This window comes from Sturnira hondurensis, unplaced genomic scaffold, assembly GCF_014824575.4.
Source record: "Sturnira hondurensis isolate 20B ecotype Veracruz unplaced genomic scaffold, ASM1482457v3 Scaffold0014430, whole genome shotgun sequence".
Classification (NCBI taxonomy): domain Eukaryota; kingdom Metazoa; phylum Chordata; class Mammalia; order Chiroptera; family Phyllostomidae; genus Sturnira; species Sturnira hondurensis.
Window position 1 is genome coordinate 1611290 of NW_028087061.1, and position 25369 is coordinate 1636658.

Genomic DNA, 25369 nt, shown 5'->3' on the forward strand with positions numbered 1-25369 from the left:
AGATCGTCCGTGTCAAGTAGCCCAGTGCCTGGACCAGCGGATGTTTCTTGTTATTTGCTGTTACTGTTATCACGGTAGGAGCCCCGCCAGTGGTCGTTTGCTCTCTCCCCCCTTCGCCTGGGTAACCCAGGCTGCACGGTGGACTTGTGGGGGTGCTCCGGAGACACACCCAGGCCTCCCCCACCCCAGGCCAATTAAATCAGAAATCTTTGGTGGTGGCTACAGGCACTGGTAGTTTTAGTTTACTTATATATTTTTATGGGCACATTTTTTAAAGATCTCTGGTGATACTGATGTGTAGCCCAGGGTGAGACCCATGCTGGTGACCACCAGCCCTGGGTGACCTGGGACTTCCCTGGTTTACCACAGGAAGTCCCATGTCCTAGGAGTCCCCTCAACCTTGGGCAAACCAGCATGGCCTCCATGCCCACCTTCCCAAAGGACACATGGTCTGGGACCAGAAATCAAATGTGTAAAGCTCAGTGTGGGTGGTGGGTCACAGAGGCCACAGGGGCCACAGGGGCGGCCCACGGCAGGAGCCAGGCACTGAGGCGAGCAGCTGGCTGGGCTCAGTCAGACAGGTCCCCGTCGCCCGGTTCCCCGGGGGTCCAGCCACTGGCTGCCCGCTCCATGGCTTTCACCCAGCGGCCCTTCAGCTCCTCGGTTTCGGCTTTGAACGTGTAGAGTTGGCCTGACTGTTGCAGCTGGAAGACTCGAGGGTCCCCCTGGGGTCCAGCAGTCACCTGGTAGCCCAGCAGGGGGATGGAGGTGTGGGCCCGCATGTCCTGAGAGGGAGGAGAGAGCTGTGCGCCGCTGTCCTCCCACTCGGCCCCACCACCCCAGACAGTCATTCGAAGGTCACGGCCACACACCTGCCTCCCACTTCCCACACAGCCATGAGGCAGGAGGGCTGCCAGAAGGGCATCAGGGCAGAGAATCTGCTGCCCCTTGAGAACAAAGCCGTTGTGTCCTGGAGACTGGGCCCAACTTGGAAAGCCACTAATCCTGTGACTGCAGAGAACTATGTCCTCATTGGGCCTCAGTTTCTGCATCCGAGATAATGGGGCCAACAATACTCACCCTCCCCCACCCTACACGCCGTGAGAAGGCCAAGACCTGTGTGCGGGGGTGGGGGCAGGTGAAGGCATTACCTGAGGGGCAGCGTAGACATAGAGCACGAGGGGGTCGTCCCGAGGGATCACACACCAGCCCCGGGTGCTGCTCCTGCCCCACTTGTCCCCAAGGAGCTGCAGGAAGCTGCACACCAGGTTCTCCTCAGACCCCGACACGGACCCCTTCTGAAGCCAGAGAAGAGAGGGCACACTAGGGGACAGACACACTAGGGGACAGGCATTGGCCTGGGGGCGGGACAGTCACTGTTTGTAGTCCTGCAGCAACCCTGCAAGGAGGGGTTATTCGTCCCTGAGGCTCAGACAGGTCCCCTCGTGAGCCTGTGGTCACACGGCTGGCCGGTGGCAGAGTCGTAGTCAAACCCCGGCTACCTAAACTTGGGGCAGGTGCTGGGAGAGCTTATCACCTGAAAGCCCCCCCCAGGGAACACAGCTGGGGCCGAAGGAAGGGCAGGCCACTCCCTCTTTCCAGGAGCAGGCTGTGTCGCCCGATGGCCAGGAAGGGCGTGAGCAGGGGCTGGACTGAGAACAATGAGGAGGGTCAGAAAGCAGGTAGACGCCCACGGAAAGGAACCCACTTGAAACCTGGGTGCCATATACCCTGGAATAGGTGGGGGTCGTCTCCCTTTCAGGGACGTGGGATGTCCACTTGGCCTTTAGTGGGGGAGGGGCAGAGGGCAGTGGTAATCAGCATCCGGGCTGGGTTACACTGTATTTGCAGCATGAAGCTGGACACAGCTGGTGCCTCACTGGCACTGACCAGCAGCGAGGGAGCAGCCTGGGGGGCACCTGTGGGGTGGGGAGGGGCTCAGCCAGGTCCCGAGGGCGGCAGAGAGGACATCTGTGGCAAGGTCAGAGAGCTGGCTCCCAACTCACTGGGCGACTAGACCATGTCGGGCCTGGTCCCTGAAGTCCCTTCTAGTCAGAATGGAGGCTCTAGTCTGCCTTCTCTAGCAGTGGGACCCTGACCTGGAGCCTCCGTCTCCCCATCTGTAATAAGGACTCAGTAACAACAGCTCTCCTCAGCTCCTAGGACTTTGGGGCAGGGATGGGAATGTGAACAAACACTGTCCAGAGAGGCTGTGCTGTCTGCATGGGGACCAGGGGGGAAGTGGAAGGGCCTGGATGACAGCCTGGAGTCCAAAATCGCTTTCCTTTGGTGACAGGCCCGGCTCTGGTGGGGGAAGGGGTGAAGGGTAGAGAGAGGAGGGAGAGCATGGCCACGGCTGGCTTTTCCTCAGCACCTAGGACAGTGCCTGCTGTGGCCAGAGTCCTGTAAACTTTTGCTGAATGTGGGGAAGACTGGCCCTCACCTCCAGGATGCCCCGCCTCTTGTCGTCTTTGTCCTCAGGGAGCACGTTTCCGGTGAGGAATGTGTAGCAGGTGAAGCAGACTCGGTTGGGCCTGTTGTCATCATATTTGAGCTCAGCCCGGTAGTCGGAGCACCTGGCACACACCACCTGGGGGAGGAGAGGCAGGAGGGACTTGGGGCCTCGGGTGAGGCTGGGAGGATTGTGTTTGTGCCTTGGCTGGGTGGGGGTGTGAGAGCAACCAGAGGCAACAGGAAGAAAGCAAGATTCAGGAGAGGAATGCAGGCAGAGAGGGGAAGTGCTCTGCCCTGGCAGAGAGCCAGCTGCCTGGAGATGGAGATGCAGGAGAGCTCACACTTTGGGCTTCCCCAGCTGGGAGCTGACACCTGGCCCCCCTGCAGGTGCCTCAACTTTTCTCCCCTTCAGATTCCCGTTCAGTGAAGGCAGCTGTTAACCCCAGGGGCTTGCCCTGCACACACCTCTTATATCTGATTCACTTCTCCAAGTGCACTCTGTCCTCTCTATCATCTCACCAGACTCTCCCAGCGGCCCACTGGTTGCACAGCGCTGGGGTCTTTATCCCCTTCAGTCTCACAGGGAGCAGCAGGGCATCCCAGAAGGGCAGCCCCTTGCCAAGGGCCGAACAGCTCACAGGCAGCAACTGGCCCTCCATGAACAGGACATGTCCTTCAAGTTCCGCAGTTTAGCTTTAAGGTACATGCAAATTTTGCACTCTGCTCAATCTTAGAGTCAAACATGTTCTAATGTAAGAATGATAGGCTGGTTGTTTTCACCAAGAAAATCTGCCATGGGTACGCTGTGGAGTGGGTCCACCTCGGAGAGGCCCCCAAGAACGCCGACATGGATCGTGCTGGGGAGACCAGGTGAAAGAGGCATGACAAGACTTGGCAAGAAACATGGGGTGCTGCGGGACGTGACTTCCAGGAACACTGGGGTGTCACTGTGAGTCCAGGATATGGGCTTGGAAATGAGAGCAAGAGACAGAGACCAGGGTAGGGGCTATTCCCTGGGGAGCTCCTGGGTGTGCCCAGCACAGACGGTGACTGGGAGGGCCCTGCAGGAGAAGGCCTGGGCCTGCCCCGCCCTCACCGCGGCTCCCACCTGGCCAGCGGGAGACAGAAACTGGGCACCAAAGCACGAGAGGATGACTCACGGAGTTCAGAGGTATGCCCAGGCAGAAAAAAACAAAATCGGGCCAAGGACTCCTCCTATCCTCACACAGGGACTTCAGCTACCTTGGGAGTATCTTTTTACTTTGAAAAATAGGATTAGTATTTCTTTTCTGCTCTACCAACTTTTTATTTTGAAAAGTTTCAAACCTGCAGACAAGTTCAAAGAGTAGTGCAGCGACACCCTGATGCTACTCAGTGCCCCACTGTTAACACTTTTGCCGCCCTTGCTGTAGCTCTCTCTGTGTTTTATTTCCCCAAACCATTTGAGTGTAAATTAGAGTCATCATGACGCCTTCTCCTTAAATACGTAGCTGGTGCCTCCTCGGAACAAGAACAGTTGCGGCCCATCCATGATGCCATGATCACACTCAGCAAGTGTAACACTGATACAAACTTACTATTTACCCATGGCTCGTAACCAAATTTCCACCTATGGTCTCGAGAATGACTTCTTTGGCAGGTTTTGTTTTCCAATTTAGGATCCAGTCAAGGATCATACCTTTTATTTAGTTGTCAGAATATTTTATTTCCTCCATGCACCTGCTTTCCAAGTTGTTATATTATTCTTGTGGCTTTTTGTATTTCTTAACCATTTGTTTATTTTTTAGGAAGTACTTTACTAAAGTCACAAGTGTGAATGAACTCCACGCTTATTTTACAGACATAAGTCACCAAGAACAGTAGCTAATCCCCAGATCCAGGGTAAAACTCACGGCTTGAGTCCCAGCATAGGTGTGTCCCGCACCCTAGATACTTACTCGGTGTTCTTACTGTATGTTAACACAATACGGGGACGCCTCCTTGACCCAACCTGCCAGCTGGCCCCTGTGCCCCAGAGTTCATTGAAGACTAAGGTCGTCAGGGCTTCTCTGTTTGCCGAGTACAGGGAGGAAGCTGTGATGTCAGCAGGGACCAGCTCAAGGGCAGCGGGCAGTTAAAAAGCCGAGCAAGCTTGGCTGGGACTGGGGAGGTGCCTTCCTCAGTCGGCTGGTGACTCCTCCTCTGGGTGAGCCTGCCCTGAGCTCTTGAGGAGGGGGAAGGAAAGGAGGAGAGGAGAGGGAAGGGTGCGCTTCTTGTTGCGTCCTCGCTACCACCCTGGAGGGAGGTATTATAAACCTCATGGTACAGGTGAGAAACTGAGGCCCGAACCTGGTGGGCAGAGTCAGCAACAGAACTGGGCAGACACCGGAGCACTGAGAACTTGCAAAGAAGAGGAGAGGACAGTTAGCGGAGGTCAGCCATGAAGCGAGGACAACGAGGGGTGTGTGTCACAGGCACAGGGTTGATGACATGGGGAGTGCAAGGCTGGAGGGGAGGAGCTGAGGGGCTTGCGTGACCCTCACCCTCAAACTGGAGACCATTCCTGCTGCTGGTTCTGGGAAGTGGCAGAAAGAAGGCAGGTGAATTAATAGGGTCACCTTGCCCTGAGCAAGTCATTTAGACTCTCTGAGCCTCACCACCTCCTCGTACGTAAAATGGGATGATGCAGGTCCTGCCTCACAGGTGGGCACTGTGCAGGCCCAGCTCAGAAACTGGCTCAGAGCTCCTGCCAGTGCCAGCCTTCCTGGGCTGCACGGCTTCAGGCAGGCCGAGTCAGTGGGGAGGCGGGGGTGCTGGCGGGGGTACTCACATAGCCGCAGGCCCGGCAGTGGTGGCGCCGGCGTGTCAGGGCGTTGAAGGGCTCCTGGCAGCGCATGCACATGGTCACCATCTTGTCCCGGACCCACTGCGGCGCCCGCAGGCCCAGCTCCTCAGACTGCAGCTGTGGGGTCGTGGGATGGGCACTTCATGACCCCTTTTGCCCACTCCCTGAGCTCTGGGCCCCTCTCCGCCTGCTTGTGGGGGATGCTGTGCGTGGTGCTTCCCCGTGCCTTCCACATGGGGCTGACTGAACTGATGAGGGCGGTGTGGTAGGTCAGGTGCTACCACTCCTGTTTTACAGGCCGGCAAACTGAGGCCAGAGGGGTTAAGTGACTCAGCAGAGACACCCGGCAAGCCAGAGTTCAGAGCTCAGATTGGAAATCTAGTCTCCGACAGTGTCCCCAACCCCATCCTCCCCCACTACCGGGGATGGAGACCTACTCCAGGTCTTACATTTCTCAGGCACCTTCAAACCCAAACCTGCAACACCCCCTCAGCCAGGGCCGTCTAGTCACAAAGTCCTTCCTGCAGCGAGTTGCGTACACAGGTTCCCACAGGAACTGTTGGCTAATGGGGGACCTTCGGCGCTGAGCCTCCAAGTCAGGTGATGTTGGGGTGGGCGGGTGGGCTTCCTTGGTCCCTTCAAGCCCTGTAAGTCCCCAGGGAAGAACAAAAAGGCTTCATTCACCTCCTGCCCCTGGGCGTCTCCCTCAGGGCCCTGGACCGCAGCCTTGAAGGTCTCATTCCGCTTCTCGATTTGGTCAATGGCTGCTTGGCAGGCCTGGACAGGGGCACAGGGAGCTGGTTAAATGTGGGGGGAGGGAGCTTGTTCATCCGCCATCCATCCACACACTCAACAGACACTGCCGAAAGCCCCCTGGGTGCCAGGCACTGGACTCTCAGCACACATCGTCTGACTTGAGGAACAGAGAGCACCACCCCAAACTACAGATGGGAAAACTGAGGCTCAGGGATAGTAAGTGATTTGTGCCAACTAGACAGTGAGGGACAGCAAGGTTTGGACTTAGGTTCGCCTTCAAACTGCCACAGAGCTACAGAGCTACTCCTGAGCAAGAGCAGGGAGCAGCCAGGCAGGAGCAGACACGCACATACTCTCCCCTCCCTTTACCGGGGAATACAGCCCTCCCTCCTCCTCAGCCCGTGAGGGGTGGGGGTGGGGCGGGGGTCAGAATCCTAGGGGCCTTGGATTGGTCTGATACCTGCATCCAGGAAATCATTTCCTCCTGGGACCTGCTCGGAAAGTGAACACAGGTGTTAGGGAAGCGGCCCCTCCCAGTTTTTTGGCCTCCCCGCCCCGATAGCTCTCTGCCTACCTGGCTTGCAGCTCCAGGGTGCGCTGCTTCCCGGACACCAGGAAGGAGTGTGGGAACTCCGCGTCAGTCAGCTCCCGCACCTGCTCGGAAATCAGAGGGCGCGGTTCAGACTTGTTCCCTGCCCCACCCCCCAGGCACTGACTGTGGGGTGGGAGATGGATCGAGCCCAAGGGGCAATTCAGACTCCTGGGCCAGGGGTAGGGAGCTTGTCCATCGTCTCCCTGATGCCACACAAACGCACCTGCACTGGGCCTTGCTCTACAGAAGTGGCGCTAAGGGCTCCTGGGATTCGAGCTGCTGAATTGGCCCAGCGTGAGTAAGGGTGACAGTTCCTGACAAATGCTTCACCAGAAATGAAAACTGGGCCACAGACTGGGTCTGGGGACACAGCTTTTGCACGGGCAGATCTAGGGCCTACAGTAAGACCCTCTGCCCCAGCGATTTTCAGTGTTTTCATCTTATGGCATACATAAACTACTAAAATTCTGCACATGCCAAAACTATACTTTTTTTTGCTGATCTAACCAAAAACAGGTACAATTTTGATCCATTCACACCAGATGGTTATGTTGTGTTGGCTGTTGTCATTTTTTAATTTGACAACCTAAGGGAAAAAAGGTCAGTGCCCTGACTAAACAGTGAGGTAGTGCATGTTTTAAAAATTCTTGCAGCTCACTGGTTGAAAATTGCTGCCCTTCCCCATACAGTAAATGAAGGAATCGATTACCCAATTCATAGACCATAGAGATCCACCCTCAAAAATATCTATGAACTGGGCAATTAATTCCTCCTTGTCTTTCACCATCCTCTTGCCCAGAAATGCCACAGGGTCCCAAGGCCATTATGAAAGCTGCCACTCAGAGAGAGCTTACTGAGTGACAGTCCCTGAACTGAGTCCAGGGCTCTCCACACATGCTCTCCTCCGATCCACACAACTGCACAACCCACCAATCAATCCCACGCTTAAAAAGCCATTATGTGCCCCCGAGGGTGGTGTCTCTCTCCAGCTACAGCGTCCTGCATGGCTGAATATGGTCAGGCCTCTGGGTTCTCTACCAGTTTATAAGAAATATGTAGGGCCGCGGGACATGTTAAATGACACCATAGGGGTGCAGTCAGCAAAATCCAGATTATGAAAACCTCTACCAGAGAAATGATCTAATTTTTTTCAACAAATAAAGAAGAAAAAAAGTGGGAAATGAAAGTGTAGGGGATTAAAAGGGATGTAAGAAGCATGTCACAAATGATTCAAACAGATCAGTTTGAATGTGAAAGCACATTTATGAGACAGTCAAAGAAAACTGAAAGATCTTTTTTAAAGATTTTATTTATTTTTAGAGAGGGGAAGGGAGGGAGAAAGAGAGGAAGAGAAACATCAATGTGTGGTTGCCTCTCACACGTCCCCTGCTGGGAACCTGGCCACAACCCAGGCATGTGCCTTGACCAGGAATCCAACCAGTGACCCTTTGGTTCGCAGGCCAGCACTCAATCCACTGAGCCACACCAGCCAGGGCTGAGGATCCTGATGTGACTAAATAATTGTTATCCACTTGTCAGATGTGATAATGGTCCTGTTGTCATCTTTTAGGGTTATTCTGCCAAAGTTCTAACATCTGACAGCCATACTGAAGTATTTACAGGTGAAATAGTTATGTCACCGGGATTGCTTTTAAGTGATAAAAGAGAATTCAGAGGGGAAATGCTGAGGAAACAAGACTGGCTTTGAGTTGGCAATTGTTGAAGCCAGTTAGTTGATGAGTGTATGGGGTTCTATTTTCTCAGTCAAAATGTTCCTAAAAAGTTAAAGAAAACCTTCACAGCAATCTTGTGAGGCAGATAGTATCACTCTCATTTAGAAGATGAGGGAATGGAGACGCAGAGAGGGCAAGAGATCTGCCTGAGGTAACACAGCACCTAAATGGCAGAACAAGAATTCAAACTCAGGTCTTTGGCCTCCAAGGGTAAAATGGAAGAGCGTCTATTTCCACCCGAGCTCAGAGTCCTGGAAGCACAGAGCTCTCCCAGGTGGTGTGGAGAGTCACAGAGGGAAGCCAAGACACAAACTTAGAGCCCACAAGGCCTCGTGTGGGGGGATTTTGTTGTCATAGGATACATCTGACACTTGAGCCCCCTCTGCTGGCTGCTGCCACATGTGCGGGGGGTGGGGGGGGTGGGGACGGCGCTCACCACATCCCAGAGAGTGCCGACTCTGGGAGCACCCTTCTTCACACCAGGCCTCATCTTCCCGCCAGGCCTATGAAACCAGTCTGCCCCACTGTGTAACGGCCTGATGCGATTTAACACTCTTGGCAATGGGGACGCTCTGAGGGTTTGTAAATGGAGAAGCTCATGTGGAAAGACCTGTTTGGGAAGTCACTTCTGAAGCTGAGTGTAAGGGATGAAGGGCTGGGTCTGGGGGAAATGGGACAGACCAGTACCCCAGAGGCCGGTGTGGAAGTGATATCCGGAATGCTGGAGGCCTGCCTGCACCTGGGGAGGGAGAAGAGGTTTCTACCTGAGGAACAATATTAGGAAATCTGGCAAGACTCCATGACTAATTGGGTGAGGGAGAGGAGAGGGGGAAAAGAAGGGAGAAACCTAAGTTTTGGAGAAACCACTTCCTCAAAACACCTTATTGACATCTGTTGGCAAACTGGCATGCTACTCCAGTGTTCCTGGAACAAGATACTTGACTGCCCTCTGCTGGACGATGACAGCTGTGACTATACCATCTATGCTGGCTGCTGTGGATGCGGTATGCTCATCTGAGGTGAGGTGTGCTTGTGCAGAGGACGACCTGCACAGTTGTACATGGAGACCCTGCGTGTGTGTGTATCTCATATCCCTTCTTTCTTCCCAGGCTGGCCCTGGGTGGGATGGCACAGCCTTAGGGCCAAGCCAGACCTTGGGAGAAGCAGCTGCTGAGAACCAGGCCTCCCTGACTTCCAGGAAGGAGGAAGCCTTGGGGAGGGGGGGCTTGTAGGCCCGTGGGAAATGTCATGGTGGTCAACAGCCAGATCTGTCTCCAAACCTCAGATGCAAACAATGGTTCCCATGCAGACAGGTGTGTGGACCACTCTCCATCTGGCAGGCCTGTGCCATCCAGGGGAGGGTGCTGTGTGGCCTCTGGGGCACCAAACGGGCCCTGCGGGGAACACCTCTTTGGTACCAGCAGGCTCCAGGGAACCAGCACGCACTGGGCCTACAAGTCCAGAGTGCCTGACACTCCCAGTCCCATCCGTATGTATTTTTTCTGATGACTCTGTTTTAGTCTTCGTATTTCTTGGCTTTTCTATCTGTCAATCTGTGCCTCTTCTTTTCTATGCCTGGGTTTCTGCCAGTCCTAAGACAGGGCTGCCCATCTCTATTTGTCCATCTATGTCGCAGGGGACAAACACAAGGCCCATGGGCCAAATCCGGCCCTCCACCAGTTTTATCCAGCCCAGTGCCTTGTTTCTACCTGGCAGCAGCACCAAGCACTCACTTAACAGTTAAGGAGCAGCTACACTTATACAGTCCTAAAATTACAGTCGGCCCTTTGAAGGCACCCGTGAGGTAGATGTGGCCCCGGTGAAAATGAATTTGACACCCCTGGTCTCTGTAACTAACTCCTCACAAACCTGCCTTTCTCAGTCCTACTCTCCGAGGCTCCCAGAAACACACGACTGCACGTGCCACCAGCATCATCCTAACTCTAAAACCAGACAGAGACACTACAAAGAGAGAAAATTGTAAGCCAATATCCTGATGAACACAGATGCAAAAATCCTCAACAAGATATTAGCAAACCAAATTCAGCAATGCATTCAAAAGATCAAACACCATGATCAAGTGGGATTTATTCCAGGGATGCAAGGTTAGTACAATATTTGCAAATCAATTAACATAATACATCACATCCACAAAATGAAAGATAAAAATCATATGATCATATCAATAGATGCAGAAAAAGCATTCGATAAAATGTAGCACCCATTTATAATAAAAGCTCTCAGCAAAGTGGAATAGAGGGAGCATATTGCACAATAATAAGGACCATGCGTGACAAAGCCCTAACTAACATCAGACTCAATAGGAAAAAACTAAAAGTGTTTCCCTTAAGCGGACAAGACAGGGATGTCCGCTTTCACCATCTTATTCAACATAGTACTGAAAGTCCTAGACCCAGCAATCAGAGGAAAAAAGGAAGTAAAAAACTTTCAAATTGGAAAGGAAGAAGCAAAACTGTCACTATTCATAGACGACATGATACCGTATCTAGAGAACCCTGAAGATTCCACCAAAAAACCACTAGAACTGGTCAACAAATTTGGTAAAGGAACAGAATACAAAATAAATATTCAGAAATCAGTTGCACTTTTATACACTGATAATGAACTATCAAAAAAGGAAAATGAAGAAAACAATCCCATTTAAAATCGCATCTAAAATATCTAGGAATAAATTCAACCAAGGAGGTAAAAGACCTGTACTCAGAAAATTATAAGACACTGAAGAAAGAAACTAGAGAGACACAAATAAATAGAAGCATATAGCGTGCTCATGGACAGGAAGGATTAACATCATTACAATGTCCTTGATGCCCAAATCTACAGATTCAAAGCAATTCCTATCAAAATACCAATGGCATGTTTTACAGAACTGGAACAAATAAGCCTGGAATTTATATAAAACCACAAAAGACACCAAATAGCCACAGCAATCTTGAGAAAGAACAAAGTTGGAGGTATCATGCTACCTGATGTCAATCTATACTATGAGGCCATAGTAATTAAACCAGCATGGTGCTGGAATAAAAACAGACATAAGTCCATAACAGAATAGAGAGCCCAGAAATAAACTCATGCCTATATGGTCAATTATATATGACAAAGGAGGAAAGAACATACAATGGAGTAAAGACTGTCTATTCAACCAATGGTGTTGGGAAAACTGGACAGATACATGCAGAAAATGAAACTAGACCACCCTCTTACATTGTACGCAAGAATAAACTCAAAATGAATTAAGGACAAATGCAACATTTGAAACTGCAAAACTCTTAGAAAAAAACATAGGCAGTAACATCACTGATATTTCTCTTAGCAATATTTTCTCTGATCTCGTATCTCCCCAGACAAGGGAAACAAAGGGAAAAATATACAAATGAAACTGTATCAGCTAAAAAGGTTTTGCACAGCAAAGGAAACTGTCAACAAAATGAAAAAAAATCCAATGAAAAAACGGGGAAAGGACCTGAACAGACACTTCTTGAGAGAGGAGACACAAATGGCCAACAGACATATGAAAAGATGCTCAATGTCACTAATCAGAGAAATGCAAATTAAAACCACAGTGAGATAGCACCTAACACTGGTCAAAACGACCATCATCAATAAATCAACAAACAACATGTGTTGCGAGGATGTGGAGAAAAGAGAACCCTTGTGCACTGTTAGTGGGTATGAAGATACCTCAGAAAACTTAAAATGAAACTGTCTTATGACCCAGAAATTCCTCTTCCGTCTATCTATCTGAAAAAAAAACCCCAAAACACTAATTTGAAAAAATTACACCCCTATGTTCACTGAAGTGTTATTTACAATCCCCAAGATATGGAAGCAGCCCAAGTGTCCATCAGTAGATGAGTGGATAAAAAAAACTGTGGTACATATATACAATGGGATATTACTTGGCCATAAAAAAGAATGAAATTTTACCATTTGCCACACCATGGGTAAACCTAGAGTGTATTATATAAGTGATATAAGTGAAATAATTGAGTCAGAGAAAGACAAATACCATATAATTTCACTTTCATGTGAAATCTAAAGAACTAAAGAAATGAACAAACAAAACTGAAACAGACTCATAGATACAGAGAACAGACTTATGGTTGCCAGAGAGGTGGGGGTTGGGGGACAGGGAGAAAGGGGTGAAGGGATTGAGAAGTACAGGTTGGAAGTTATTGTACGAAACAGCCATGGGAATGTGAGGTACAGCACAGGGAATATAGCCGATAATATCATAATAACGATGCACGGTGCAGATGGGTACCAAAAATATTGGGGAGAATACTTTGTAAAGTTTACGATTGTCTAACCATTATGCTGTATATCTGAAACTAACATAAATACTAAAATAATACTGAATATAAACTGTAGCTGAACATGTTTGAAAAAAGAGCTTGCACGTGCTTTCTCTAGCCCCAGCCCTCAGGAGACATCTGGACTCAGGGGGGATCGGGGAGGAGTGATCAGGAAGGCCCCCAGCACTTCCTCTGCAGTGCCAGCAACTCCGCCACACACGTTGTCCCTCTGGGCGAGGCCCTAGTAGGTGTCCACGTACTGTGGTGTTCGTACAGGAAGGGGTTCTGGACTCGGCTGCGCCTGAGTCTTCAGTCCTGGTTGGGCTCCAGGCAAGTTACTTCACCTTCTGGGCTTTGATTTCTTTATTTTTTAAAGACAAATTTTTTAGAGCAGTTTTGAGTTCTTAGCAAAATTGAGAGGAAGGTGGAGATTTCCCTGCCTTCACACATGCATAACCTCCCCCATTATCAACACCCCTCTGCAGAATGGGGCTTCATTATGACGGAGGGACCTACACGGGCACATCACTGTCACCCAAGGCTCACAGTGTGCGCCGGGGTTCATGCTCGGCAGGGTTCACGCCCGTGTGCATGGTGGGTTTGGACAAATGCATAATGACATGCACATACCATTGTAATATACAAAGTAGTTTCCCTGCCCTAAAAATCCTCTGTGCTCTGTCTATGCATCCCTCTCTCCCCTAACACCTGGCAAGTACTGGTCTTTTTACCGTCTCCACAGTTTTGCCTTTTCTAGAATGTCATACAGTTGGTATCATGTAGCCTTTTCAGATTGACTTTTTTCACTTAGTAATATGCACTTAAGATTGATAGCTCATTTTGTTTTATAGCATTCCATTGTCTGGATGTATTAGAGTTTCTTTCCTTATTTTAAAAATAGAATTAGCCCTGGCTACTGTGGCTCTGTGGATTGAGCGCTGGCCTGCGAACCAAAGGGTCACTGGTTCAATTCCCAGTCAGGACACAAATCTGGGTTGTGGGCCAGGTCCCCAGTAGGGGGTGTGCAAGAGGCAACCACACATTGATGTTTCTCTTCCTCTCTTTCTCCCTCCCTTCTCCTCTCTTTAAAAAGAAATAAAAAAAAATTTTTAAATAGGATTAAGTACAGATATACTCACACACAGGCAAACTGTACACAGTCATTCAACTCATTTGCAGACTGACAACTGAAAACAGTGTGAATGTCCCAAGTAGAGGCCTGGCTGAGTGAAGCAGGGCTCACCCACACCTGGGACACTGCGCAGCTGAGCAAAAGGAAGGCAACCTCCTGCTGTGCTGACTCGCACTCTCCAGAGCAAGATCACTCCAGCAGGTCAAAAAAGCTAAGTGCCGAATAGTATACATGAAAACGGTTTTCACTGTTTATGTGAAAGAAAAGGAAGCGATGGTAAATACCGTGTTAGTCTGTGTTCGAAAAGATCCCTCTGGAAGGCCTCCCGAGAAGCCAAGGCCGCCTCCAGGAAGGGCACCCAGGGGATGTGGTGGGGAGGAGACTGATTGCATCTATGTTTATATTGTTTGATTTTGGAATGGTCTGTATTTTTAAAGTGATGAAAGTATTATTTTTTAAAGATTAAAAGCCCCAAAGCAGGGGATAATAAAAGCCCCTACATCACGGGGCTGTTATGAGGATCCAATGATGCAGGGCCCATCCACAGCGACCGCCTTGTCAGGGGGCACCGTTACGCATGGCTGCGGCCATCTCTGTGTGGGGAGATGGCAGTGTAGACCCAGCCGAGCTCGCAGTGGAGACCCTTCCTACTCAGGTGTGGCCTGTGGATGGGCAGTGTTGGCATTGCCCAGGAGCTGACTAGAAATGCAGAATCTCAGGACCCCCAGACCGACCGAGTCAGAACCTGCATTTGAACAAGACCCCCACAGGGGGCTCCTGCATGTACGCGCATTTTGGAAGCACTGGTGTAGACGGTAGGGAAAGCCAAGTGGGGCCAGGCTGGCGGAGGTGCCCCAAAGGCCTCTGGGGACTGGGAAGGGCCCTGGGCAGGAAGGCTGGGAGCACAAACGAGACAGCTCTCACCCCTCACACTTCCCCGTTCACACTGGCTCAAGCCCTGCCAGGCCTGGGTTCCTGGACTGAGAACACAGGTTGGCACCTCTTGCTACTCCCCATACTTGGGCCCACGCTCGGGACTGAGCCCAACAGTGGTTAGGGCACCTCTTACCTTCATCCCGGCCACATCGATGCGGGTCCTCACCTGGAACTGTGCGCCCACCTGGATGACCCTGGGCACACAGTAGAGCAGCATGTTGTTGAACTGCAGGAGACACAACATAGCGTGTGCAGTGGCGGCTTCCCTGAGGGGGCCAGCACCACCGTTCTCCCGCCCCTCTCGCCACACTCTGGCCAGCTCCCAGGATGCCACAGGTTGTGAGAAAGGGGTTGCCTGGCCCCCAGTCCAACTAGGATGTCCCTGCAGGGCTGCTTCACCCATGAGAATCCAGGGACCACAGCTGAGCTCAGACACCTGAGGCCTTCCTCACGGGGGCTTTGGGACGGGGGCTTATGCAAGGCTAGCTCCCTTCTCCTGACCACCAGGCAGGATCAGGTTCCAGATTTCCAGGGGACCTCTGGCTTCTTCAGTGCAAACCCAGGCAGTTCTTCCTAGTAGCTAACTTAAATCTCTCCTGCTGTGTGCTCCTAGAGCACAAATAATACCACAGGCTTTGGAGCCAAACAAACTGGGTTCAGACGCTGACCCTGCAGCTTCCTAGGGCATGCCTAGGAAGCCCCTCTTTTGGGAATCCCAAGGGCCTGGAGGCAGCACTTGTCCAAAGTCAGCCAAAGCAGCCGAGGGCCGAGGAGCAGTGGAGGGCCAAGAAATGGGCTCTTCCCTCTCCCCCCTGCTGCACTGGGTAGACCCAGGCAGGCAGGACCTGGGCAGTGAGGTCCATGGCTTCCCTCCCTGGGGCAGTGGGCCCCCCCCACCCCCGGCATCCCCTACCAAGAAAAGGTATCGCTCCATGGGGTCTCTGCGGCGGAAGGAGATCTTGAGCACGGGGCCCTCTCGGAGCAGGGTGTTGGAGGGGTCGACTATGTCGTCTTCGAGGCCCAGGCGCTGGTACACTTCCCACAGGTCCTGCAGCCGCTCCTGGGGATGGGGCATACCCTCAGCCAAGGCCAGGCGGGGCCCACCTCCTTCAAGAAGGTTTGCTTTGTGTGGACAGGGATGGCAGTGAGGGGTGAGGGGCAGTGGGGCCAGTGACAGGGATCAGGGGAGGAGCATATGCAGAGACCTGGGCAGGCTGGGGGCTGAGAGCACAGGGGGAGGTGACAGGGCCCCGGGGATGCCCACTCTCCGCACCGAGGGCCGGCTGCTCACCATCTCTGTGATGGCTGCGTTGGAGTGCTGCGCGGCCAAGAAGATCATGTCAAGGGCTTCTGAAGGGGTGGGGAGCAGAGCCAGAGTTACCGCAGAACGTCTGGGCCGGCAGGAGATCCTTGAGGCTTGACAAAGTTGCCTCAGCCTGCTATGAGCGCCCGGAGCAGCCCTGCCTGTGCAGCCCAGCACACGGGGTGTCTGGGTGATGGGGGCCGTGTCCCTCCCCAGTGGGGAGACTGGAAGCCCTGGAAAGACGGGGCTTAGGCGTTTGGCTTCTGTGTCTCTCACTGCTCCCCAAACCAAGCCAGACCCAGTGGGTGCTGGACAGGCATGGGCTTTGGCCTCCTACAGGCATGGCTTCAAATCCCAGCTCTGCTCTTGTGTAACCTTGAGCAAGTCATTTACCAGGAACCTCTCTGGGCCTCAGTGTCTTTGTCTGTAAAAAATGACTAATGGCAGAGGTAATGTCTACCAAGTACCAGCGATCGAAGTTGACAGCCAATGCACATTATAACCATTTTAGTAGGTGCTCATTAAATGCATGGGAACAGCTCGGGCCTCCCCAGCCCCCTGGGTCCCCTGGGGGTGTCCTCACTCTGGGCATCAGCCCGGTCCGGGGACTCTTCTGGCAGCTTCTGGACATATTCCTTGAGTAGCAGCTCATAGCGTGGGATTCTCTGCACAGGTTCCAGCATGTGGTGCTGCAGGGTCAGGCTGCCTGAGGCCTTGCTGCTCTTGGGGAGCCATAGGGGGGGAATAGTGTGGGGTGAGAGCGGGAGGGGTGGGGGAACTCATGGAAGCTGCTGGGCCTGGGAGGTGCCCCAGAACACTGGGGGAACTGAGCCACTGCACGTGGGGGTGGCAGTGCAGGCCTCGCCCCGCGCCCACCCCAACCTCACCTGAATTCGAGTGAGAACCTCTTGGAAGGGAGGAGACTTGTCCGTCCAGGTGGCCAGCAGCTCAGCGGCACGCTCAAAGTTCTTGACATACTCACTGTACATCTTCAGGAAGGGGGCCAGTTTCTGGATCACGTCACCGATACGGGGGGTGGCTGTCCTGTAGGAGGGGCACCCAGGCATTGTCCTTGGCCTGAAGGCCTCCCTGAAACCCCCAAAATAGCCTTCCCGCTGCACTTCTGGGTACAGCCATGGGGGGCACGTCACCCTCCCACCTGTGCGAGGGCAGATGCTGCTCTCTCCCACGGACTGACTCCCCCACAGGCTCTGCACCGAGTGCGCCCGGCACAGGCATTCAGGACCACCTGGTGCTCATTCTCATAACGATAACGAGGGCCACATGCCAAGCACCGCATGTCTCCATTCATTCAGTTCTCTGCAGGCAGACAGGCCTTGGCCCATCTTAGACGTGAGGAAACCGAGACTCAGAGGGCAGGAACGTATCCAGGACCCTCCTGTGGTGGGGCCTGAAGGTCGTTCAGCCCAGGGGCCGTTAGAGCAGAGCGGCAAGGAGCTGGCTGCCCGAGTTTGAGTTTCTGCTGCACCACTCACTCTCGCTGTGTGTTCACAGGCAGGTCAACTAACCTCTCTACGCTTCGGTTTTCCCTTCTGGAGAAACGGAAATGGTGGTAGGTAACCTCAAAGGGTTGTCATATTATGAAAACTTTTAAGCAAATGAAAGTAAAGTGAATATAATAATGAGCTCCTATATATTTACCACTGGATTTAACAATTACTAACATTCTTCTTTGCTGAAGAATTTTAAAGGACATCCCAGACATCGTGGCATTTCTTTGGCAAGATATGTAAAGCAAGTAATTTTACCACTAAATACTTCAGCGATCACTTCTGAGAACAAAAAGTGTTTCTTGCATAACCACGAAGCCATCGTCACATGGGGCTGATAGGAAGATTGTGTTAATAGGTGTAAAGCCCACGTAGGAAGGGCCGGGCACGTAGGAAGCCCTCAGTTAGTACAGCCTCCTGGGTCACCCAGCCCAGTGAGGACCTGATCCACCCCCTTCCCCGGACACACACACACACACAGCCTCCCAGGGTTCATTCATCCAAGTGCCTCACTGTGCAGATAGTGAGCCCAGAGCAGGAGACCGCCATGGCCACACAGCAAGTGCCCTGTGAGCTGCACCCCAGTCTGGCCAGGGCTGCGGTCAGGGAGCTCGGGGCTCCTAGTGGACCTCACCAGTCATCCAGCCGCCGCTGCAGCTCTGGGAGGAAGAACTGTGCATGGAACTGGTAGATGGAGGAGATGTTGGAGAAGATGAGCCTGACCACGTCCTCGGGGAAGGCCTTGCTGCTGCGGGCCTCCTCCAGCAGCTCCTGGAAGAAGACCTGCAGCCACCACAGGGTCACTGGGCCTGCGGCCGACGGGGAGCCACCCACAGCACCGGGGGGACAAACACAGCCCCAGGGTTGTGTGTGAAAAAACACCTCCCTACTCTCCCATCACCCTCACAACAGCCCCAGAAAATGTAGGCGGGGAAGGTGGTATTCTGGTCACTTGACAGATGGGCGAGCCCTGGCCTAGACCTTCAAGGACTGGGCCAAAGGCTGGCAGCTGATGAATGTCAGAAATGGGCCAGTCTGGAGTTTGTCTGGGCCTTAGGCTTCATCAGGCTAAAGATTCCTCTGCTGAGGTTCAGTGATTGAACCCTTTAGCCTGGGGGCTCCTTAAGACAGTGTGACGGGGTGACAATGCTGAGGGTGTTCGCTTTGGAATGACAGATGAGGACGCTGTGTGGGGCCTGGCAGGCCTGGCTGGTGTGTCCTGTGCGCAGGTGAGGCCCAGGCGCCGCGTTTGGAACGGGGAGTGGCGCTAACGGGCTGCTCCTGGTTGCTGCCCCAACTCTAGCCAGCGTGGTTACAGGACACGGGCTTCCCAGAATCAAACCGAGGGGTCCTAACTCTCAGCTCTGGGGAGGTGAGTAGGGAGGGACAGCAGGGGGCGGGTGAGGAGACCGGGTGCTGGGGCTCAGGTGGGGGCGGCCCAGCCACTGGCCTGGTCTAGCAGGTGGAGTCGCGCCACGTAGGCCTGCTCCGTCTCCAGCAGCTCCTGGACGATCCTCTTCTCCTCAGGCTCCTGCAGGAGGTTCGGGGGACAATGAGAGGACAGCTTTGGTCTCCTGATGGGGACCTGGGGCATGGTCTCCAAAGAGGACCCCATGAAACACACCTCCCGGCATTCAAGCTCTCCCACAGTGCATCTGGGCTGGCGCTTTCACTGAGAGAATGGGACAGAAGTGAGGCTGTGCTGGTTCTGGGCCATAGCCCCAAATGACCTGCAAGCTTCTGCCTGTGCTCTCTTGGGAGCCTTGTATCCAAAGGTCTGGTTGCCCTGCTGGAGACACCTCGTGGAGAGGAGATGCCCTGCGACTCCCGGCCGTGCCGCGTTCCCTCGGAACCCAGGCTTCGGCGGTCCCAGGCTGGAGAACTGAGCTTTGTGAGCATCCCAGCCCTAGCCACTGTCTGACTGCAGCCACGTGGGAGACCCTGTCATGGACTGAGTTGTATCTCCCTCAAATTCCTGTGTTGAAGCCCTAACCTGTAATGTGACTGTTCAGAGATAGGGCCTTTAAGGAGGTAGTTAAGTTTAACGGAAGATGTAAAGTAGGGCCCTAACCACTGTTGTTTTTGCAGGGAGAGGGAAAGAAACCAGGAACACAGTGCACACAGAAAAGGCCACATGAGGACATGGAAGAAGACAGCCAACCACCTGCAAGCCAAGGAGAGAGGCTTCACCAGAAACCAACCCTGCCAAGTTCAAAGTCCAACCCTTTGATCTTGGACTTCAAGTCTCCAGACCTGCGATAAAATAAATTCGTTGTTTCAGTCACCTCATCTGTGGTGTTTTGTTGTGGAAGCCCTGGCTGAGTAGGACAAACCCTCAAGTGAGACCAGCACAAAAACCATCCAGCCCTGACCGTGGGGAGGGGGGGCGTGTGTGGGAGGGTCAGTGGGTTGGGCCTTGTCCTGCAAAGTGAAAGGTGGCTGGTTCAGTTCCCGGCTGGGGCACATGCCTGGGTTGCGGGTGTGGTCCCTGGTTGGGGCATGTATGAGAGGCAACCGATTGACGCCTCTCTCACACATCAATATTTCTCTCCCTCTCTTTCTTCTCCCCTTCCCCACTCTCTAAGAAAATAAATAAATAAAATCTTAAAAAATAAAAGAAAAACCAATGAATAGTATTCCAGTCAACCCCCAAATTGTAAGAAATAATGAATTGTACTCGACTATGGCATTGTGGGGGGGTTTGTTATGTAGCAATTATTAACCAAAACATTCCATTATGATCATCCAAAGAGGTTCGAGTGACTTGCCCAAGGTCACACAGTTTGTAAGCAGAAGAGCTGGGACATGATCCCTGGCAGGCTGGCTTCAGGTCCGAGACTGGTACAGCCTGACCTTTGAACTGCACAGAGGGGGAAACTGAAACCCAGAGAAAGGAGGCGAGCTTCCCCGGATCCGTCTTGGGGCAGGAATTAGTACTGACCTCTATTTCTAGTGGGGATTGTTGCCTCCTTCAGTGGGTAAGCTGAGGCTGCACCTGGAATGGGTACCTGGTTTGTAAGTGGAGACTGTGCCAAGTTGTGTGGCTTTGGACAAGTTCCTGAAGCTATCGGGGTTTGCATTTCCTGGCCTAAAAGACTCCTGCACTGAGGGATATGTGAAATGATGCCAGCAGTGGAGTGCACACTAGACAGCTAATCAAAAGCCTTCAAGGAGGACAATGTAGCTTCCAGATAGGGAAGAGTGTGTGGGGAAGAGGTCAGTGGAGGGGACCCCCAGCTCCCCACCCCTATCCCAGCCTCCAGGCACCTGTATCCCTGGTCCAGGGCAGGTCCTGGGCTGGCAAGATTTCCTCCAGGCCCCACTGGAGAGCTTGTCCTTCAGGGAGCTCAGGTACCTCCTGCTGACCGTCCTGGGCCCAGACCCCAGGGCCTCCTCCGTGTTGGGCTTCTCCCATGGCCCAGTGGGTAGAGGACGCCCATCCCCAGGGTGGTGATGCTTGGCCTCCAGCATGTGGGCTCCAGGCGCTGCTCCTGGCATTCTGAGAAGAGAGTAGACTTGAGGGTTCCCTGTCCATAGCAGTCCCCTGGCCAGGGTTTTGGGGCGATTAATGCAAATTACAGGGGTGCCATGACCCCTGAGTGCCTGGCCCTCAGGAGGAGTTTGCTAAGCAAAACATCCACTTCCCTCCCAACACTTTCTTGGAGGGAACTCCAATCTTCGAAATGAGTCAGCATGAACTGTGCTTGTTTCTCTGGGGAACTACAGACTTCCCTGTTTAAAATGCAGCCAGGAATGCACACAGAGGTTTTGAAGTGCCCCGAAGCCTCCAGCCACCGATCACTCTCACCTGCGGACCTCACCCCTGCTTTTAGTCTCTGCAGCAGGAAAGGCCTTAGAAGCTCAGTACCTGCTACCTCGAGGGAAGGTGGGAACCAGAGAACACTGTGAAAGAAGGGTAGAGCTGCCAAAGCTGAGGCTTTCCAGTGGGAGCTGTGCCTACACACCTGTAGCGTGGGCAGGGGGAGGAAGACAGGCTGGGAAATGGACAGTCTGCCAGGTACAAAATTTCCAACATTTTGTGAGAAAGCTTCACTACCCCCATTTTTCAGCTAAGGAAACTGGGACACAGAGAGGGTAAGTCACTTTCAGCTAGGGGGTAGCCAAGGTGAGATTCAGATCAGGCAGGCTGGCTCCTGAGCCTTCGCCCCAAACTGCCCCTGCCCCTGTGAGTCAAGGAGAAATAGGTCCCGAGAGTCAGTGTGGCCTGTCCTAAATCACGCAGCTGGTCCGTGGCAGAGAAGATTGGGATCCAGCCCCCGTAGCCCCGCAGAGGCTCTCCCACCCCTTGCTGGTGCCTAGTTCCTCAGCCTGTGTATCTGCAGCTCGTGGAAGTAGCCGAGCCTCAGGCCTCCTGTTCTACATGTAGTTTCAGCTTCTGCATTTCTCTCCCAGTGCCCCAGACCAGCTTCTCTTTCCTCTTCACCCCGCAGTTTCAGATCAGCTAAAGCCCTGGAAGACCTCACAAGAAAGCCCTGGCCAAGGCAGCTGGCATGGGGCCCCCTCACACAATAAGGGGTGACTTTCACCCTCTTGACGGGGTCTGCTCTGACCGAGTTCTGGTTTGAGGGCTGCCTCCTCCTGCTAGGAATGTTGCCGGGCGGGGCACACATGCTGAAGGTCCCCACTGGGCATACCTGGAGCACTGGCTGGGCCATGCCATCTCTCCACACCCAAGGGGGCCGTGGGCCAGGAAGGTGGCTCTTAGAGCTGTCCTCGGTGCTGAACACAGTGTGCTTGGCAAAGGACCCTGGCAGAGGCAGGGTGAGGTCACCCAGCTCAGGAAGTTGAACTGCCCTCTTGGTCCCCACCTATGCCACTTCCGCCAGCAAGCCCACTGCAGGCTTTGTTTGCTCTGAGTGCCCCCAGCACAGTGTCTGGGCCCCTTCTGGGGTCTCTATTGTCCACGAGCTGGCATCTGTTAATGCCATGAGCTTAGCATCGGAAGACGAATTCTTCCTGACAGGGATCATCCTTTAGGCTCCCACGTCTGCTACGGTTCCTGTGTGGTGCTGGGCTGTGCCACCCACAGCCCCTCAGGATGGAGGCACTCTTCCCCACAGCTGCTGCCGGTGTGGGGCTGCTGGGTTCCTACTGGGAATTGCCCTCCCGGACGAGAGCTGCCTCACCCAAGGTCCACATCCAGTGACTAGTGCCTATGGAGTACAAAGACTCAGCTCTTTCTTTGCCTCAACTGGAACAACCTGATGGGCAGCCCGGCCCAGAGCCCCCTGAGCCCGGCGGGGCCTCTGGTGCAAGTGCACAGTGGTCTAGCTTCTTCCTCTGCCCCGTGCTGCCTTCCTCCAGAAATCTCCTGAAATAAATCTCTACCTCAGAGCCTATTTCCAGAGAACCCACCCATGACAGTCCCTAACATGCCTGCAGAGTGGGTTAATGTCACATGCACACACACACCACCCCTGACCGAGCCAGCAATGGCCTCCACACACCTGACCCAGCCTTTCTCCCTCCGACGGAAGGCCCCACGTCACCCATTGCCAGTGAACTTAAAGCACTTAAAGCCTCCCCACCTTTCTGTGCTTTTATTTTCCTGTCTATAAGACAAGAATAGAAATAGAACCTCCCCCCACCCCTGTTAGGCTGTTTGATGGTTAAATGAAGTAATACAATACACTCAGAACAGAGCCCCATAGGTAAGCAGACCATACATCCTGGTTTGTCTGGTACTCTCAGATTTCCCCATTACCCACCCCCACAAAAATGATTAAAGGTGTTCATGTTCAGTGTCAAGCGTGTCCTGGTTTGAGTAATAAATTATATGGTTATTCTAGTTGTAAGGAATAAGTGCTTGATAAGTATTAGCTCTAATTTCCGCTGCAAGGGCAATGGGTGGGGGTCTGCGGCCCACTCTCACTTATTATAACTACACACTTCTGGACTCTCCCTGACACACCGGCACGCGCTCTCATCCCTACCCAGCTCCTCAGTGCCCAAACAACGTTCTCCCGTGCTCTTAGGAACCCATGACCAACCGACATGACCAAGCGACATGGGCGCTGCCCAGTCAGGAGGGGGTGTCCAGGACAGGATCCGGAGAGAGAGCTGCTCCCTGAGGGGCCGAGGTGGCCCTGGTCCTGCTCTTCAGCCTGTGCTGCCCAGGGGCCCAGGGTGGGCAGAGGAGCTGAAGGGAGGCAGCCGGTTGGCCATGGTGATCCTTCCCACCCCCACCACCCCATACCTGCTGTTCTCAAATGCAGTCACCAGATTGGACACAGAAGTCAGCTTCTCCTTACTGACTGCCTCCATCCTGCAGGCCTCCAGGGTCCCCTGAGGCAGGGAGAGAGGCCTCTAGCCAGCACACTCAGCCACCCCCACCTGGGGTCACAGGTGGGCTAAAGCATCAGGAATCTGCTCCGCTCTTTCCCAAGGGCTCAGCAGGCCCAGGGGCAGGCCCGCTCCTCGGCTTCAGAGTGAAGAAAGAGGAAGTGGTTCCAGAGCTGCAGCCCTGAAGGGGAAAGGCTGGTGCTGCTCGAAGGGGGAGGAGCTCGCTCACCCGAGACCCCTCCCAGGGGCTGACCTTTCACTCCTGTAGACCCCCACTTGTAGAAGCCACACAACAGGGGCCAACAGGGCCCAGAGGTAGTTTGTGGAGCTAGGCCCTTGGCTGCATTCTTGGCCCGAGCATCTCTGGCCAACCACACTTTCTCCCTTACAAGATTCAGGAACTTCTACTTGGTCCTCTCTCAGCAACTTCTTTTCTGCCTCTGACCTTGTTCACTACTGTAAGAAAACAGCTTTTTTTAAAAAATTAAAAATAACCACAAGTCTCTTAAGGGCTGGCAGGGAGGAGTCGTTGGTGCCCTCACCTCCCCTTTGGGGTTCTCATTTCAATGGCTGCTGTCTCCACCTCACTGCCCCCTGGGGAGGGCAGCTTCCTCCCTGAAACTCTGATGATAATAATAGTTAACACACACTCCTTAGTGTTTTACAAGTATTTTCTCATTTAATCTCATGACAGCCTATGAGGTGGATCCTATTACTATTTCCAATTTACAGCAGAAAAAAGTGAGGACCAGAGAGGTTAAGTAACTTGCTCAAAGTCACCCAGTAGAAACACCAAAGAAGTCATGTTTCCAAAGCATGGGGGAATGTTGCACAGTGCCAGCAAAGATTCAGCTGGGAGCCTCGATGACCACGTTCTGACTGCCCCATCCCCAGCCTCCCCTGCTCCCAGCCTGTGGGGCCTGACGTCTCCTCCACCACCTGGTCTCCAGCCTTTGGAGCGCAGATAGCCACTGCCTCTGCTCCCTTCAAGCCTCTTAGGCCCTTTGGGGCCCTCCCACTGGTCTCTGGTCTCTTTCTTCCTGAGCCAGGGCCCTCTGTTGAGACTGGTCCTTGTCCTGCTGTGTAGGGACTTGGTATGCAAAGCGCAGGCACAGAGTGAGGCTCCAGCGCATGTGCACTGGGGCCCATACACAGACAGCTCACTCTCTCAGAGCTTCTCCTGAACAAGTTCTGTCAGCAGATGCCTGGCTCCTCCCCACCCTAAATTGGACTAATCCTCCTCAATTCTTGTTTTTACTCTGTAATACAGAATAATATAAGGTACCCCGTGAAGCTATGACCCACACCCAGCAACCATCAACTCATAGCCAGGCCTCCTCCGCAGGCAGCCACATTCCCTCCCCTTTCCCACATCATCTGAAGCAGATCCCAGACATCAGATGATCTCACCCATGAATATTTCCTGTGTAACTTAAAGATAAAGACATATACACAATACACTCTCCCCCCCCCACATACATATAATGGTCATGTATTCTGTACATGCAC

General features: G+C 53.1%; 1 protein-coding gene across 3 annotated transcripts; it reads right to left on the reverse strand.

The window, feature by feature from the left end:
* Positions 1-195: 195 nt before the first annotated feature.
* On the reverse strand, positions 196-24467 carry FGD2 (FYVE, RhoGEF and PH domain containing 2). Of its 3 annotated transcripts, none has more exons than XM_037063281.1 (17): positions 23775-24467; positions 20825-21056; positions 19008-19088; positions 18192-18340; positions 16934-17090; positions 16630-16768; positions 16035-16093; positions 15657-15803; positions 14877-14969; positions 6609-6688; positions 6495-6525; positions 5963-6055; positions 5264-5395; positions 2444-2590; positions 1152-1295; positions 873-947; positions 196-785 (listed from the first exon to the last, which is right to left on the reverse strand). In XM_037063281.1, the coding sequence occupies exons 1-17, from the start codon at positions 23840-23842 to the stop codon at positions 570-572; spliced, it is 2043 nt and encodes a 680-aa protein (XP_036919176.1). In that variant the 5' UTR covers positions 23843-24467; the 3' UTR covers positions 196-569. The 3 variants fall into 3 exon arrangements, with proteins under 3 accessions (XP_036919176.1, XP_036919175.1, XP_036919177.1); XM_037063280.1 differs by having other exon boundaries at positions 1152-1298; positions 23775-24463; XM_037063282.1 differs by lacking the exon at positions 873-947 and having other exon boundaries at positions 197-785; positions 1152-1298; positions 23775-24334.
* Between the last annotated feature and the right edge of the window lie 902 nt (positions 24468-25369).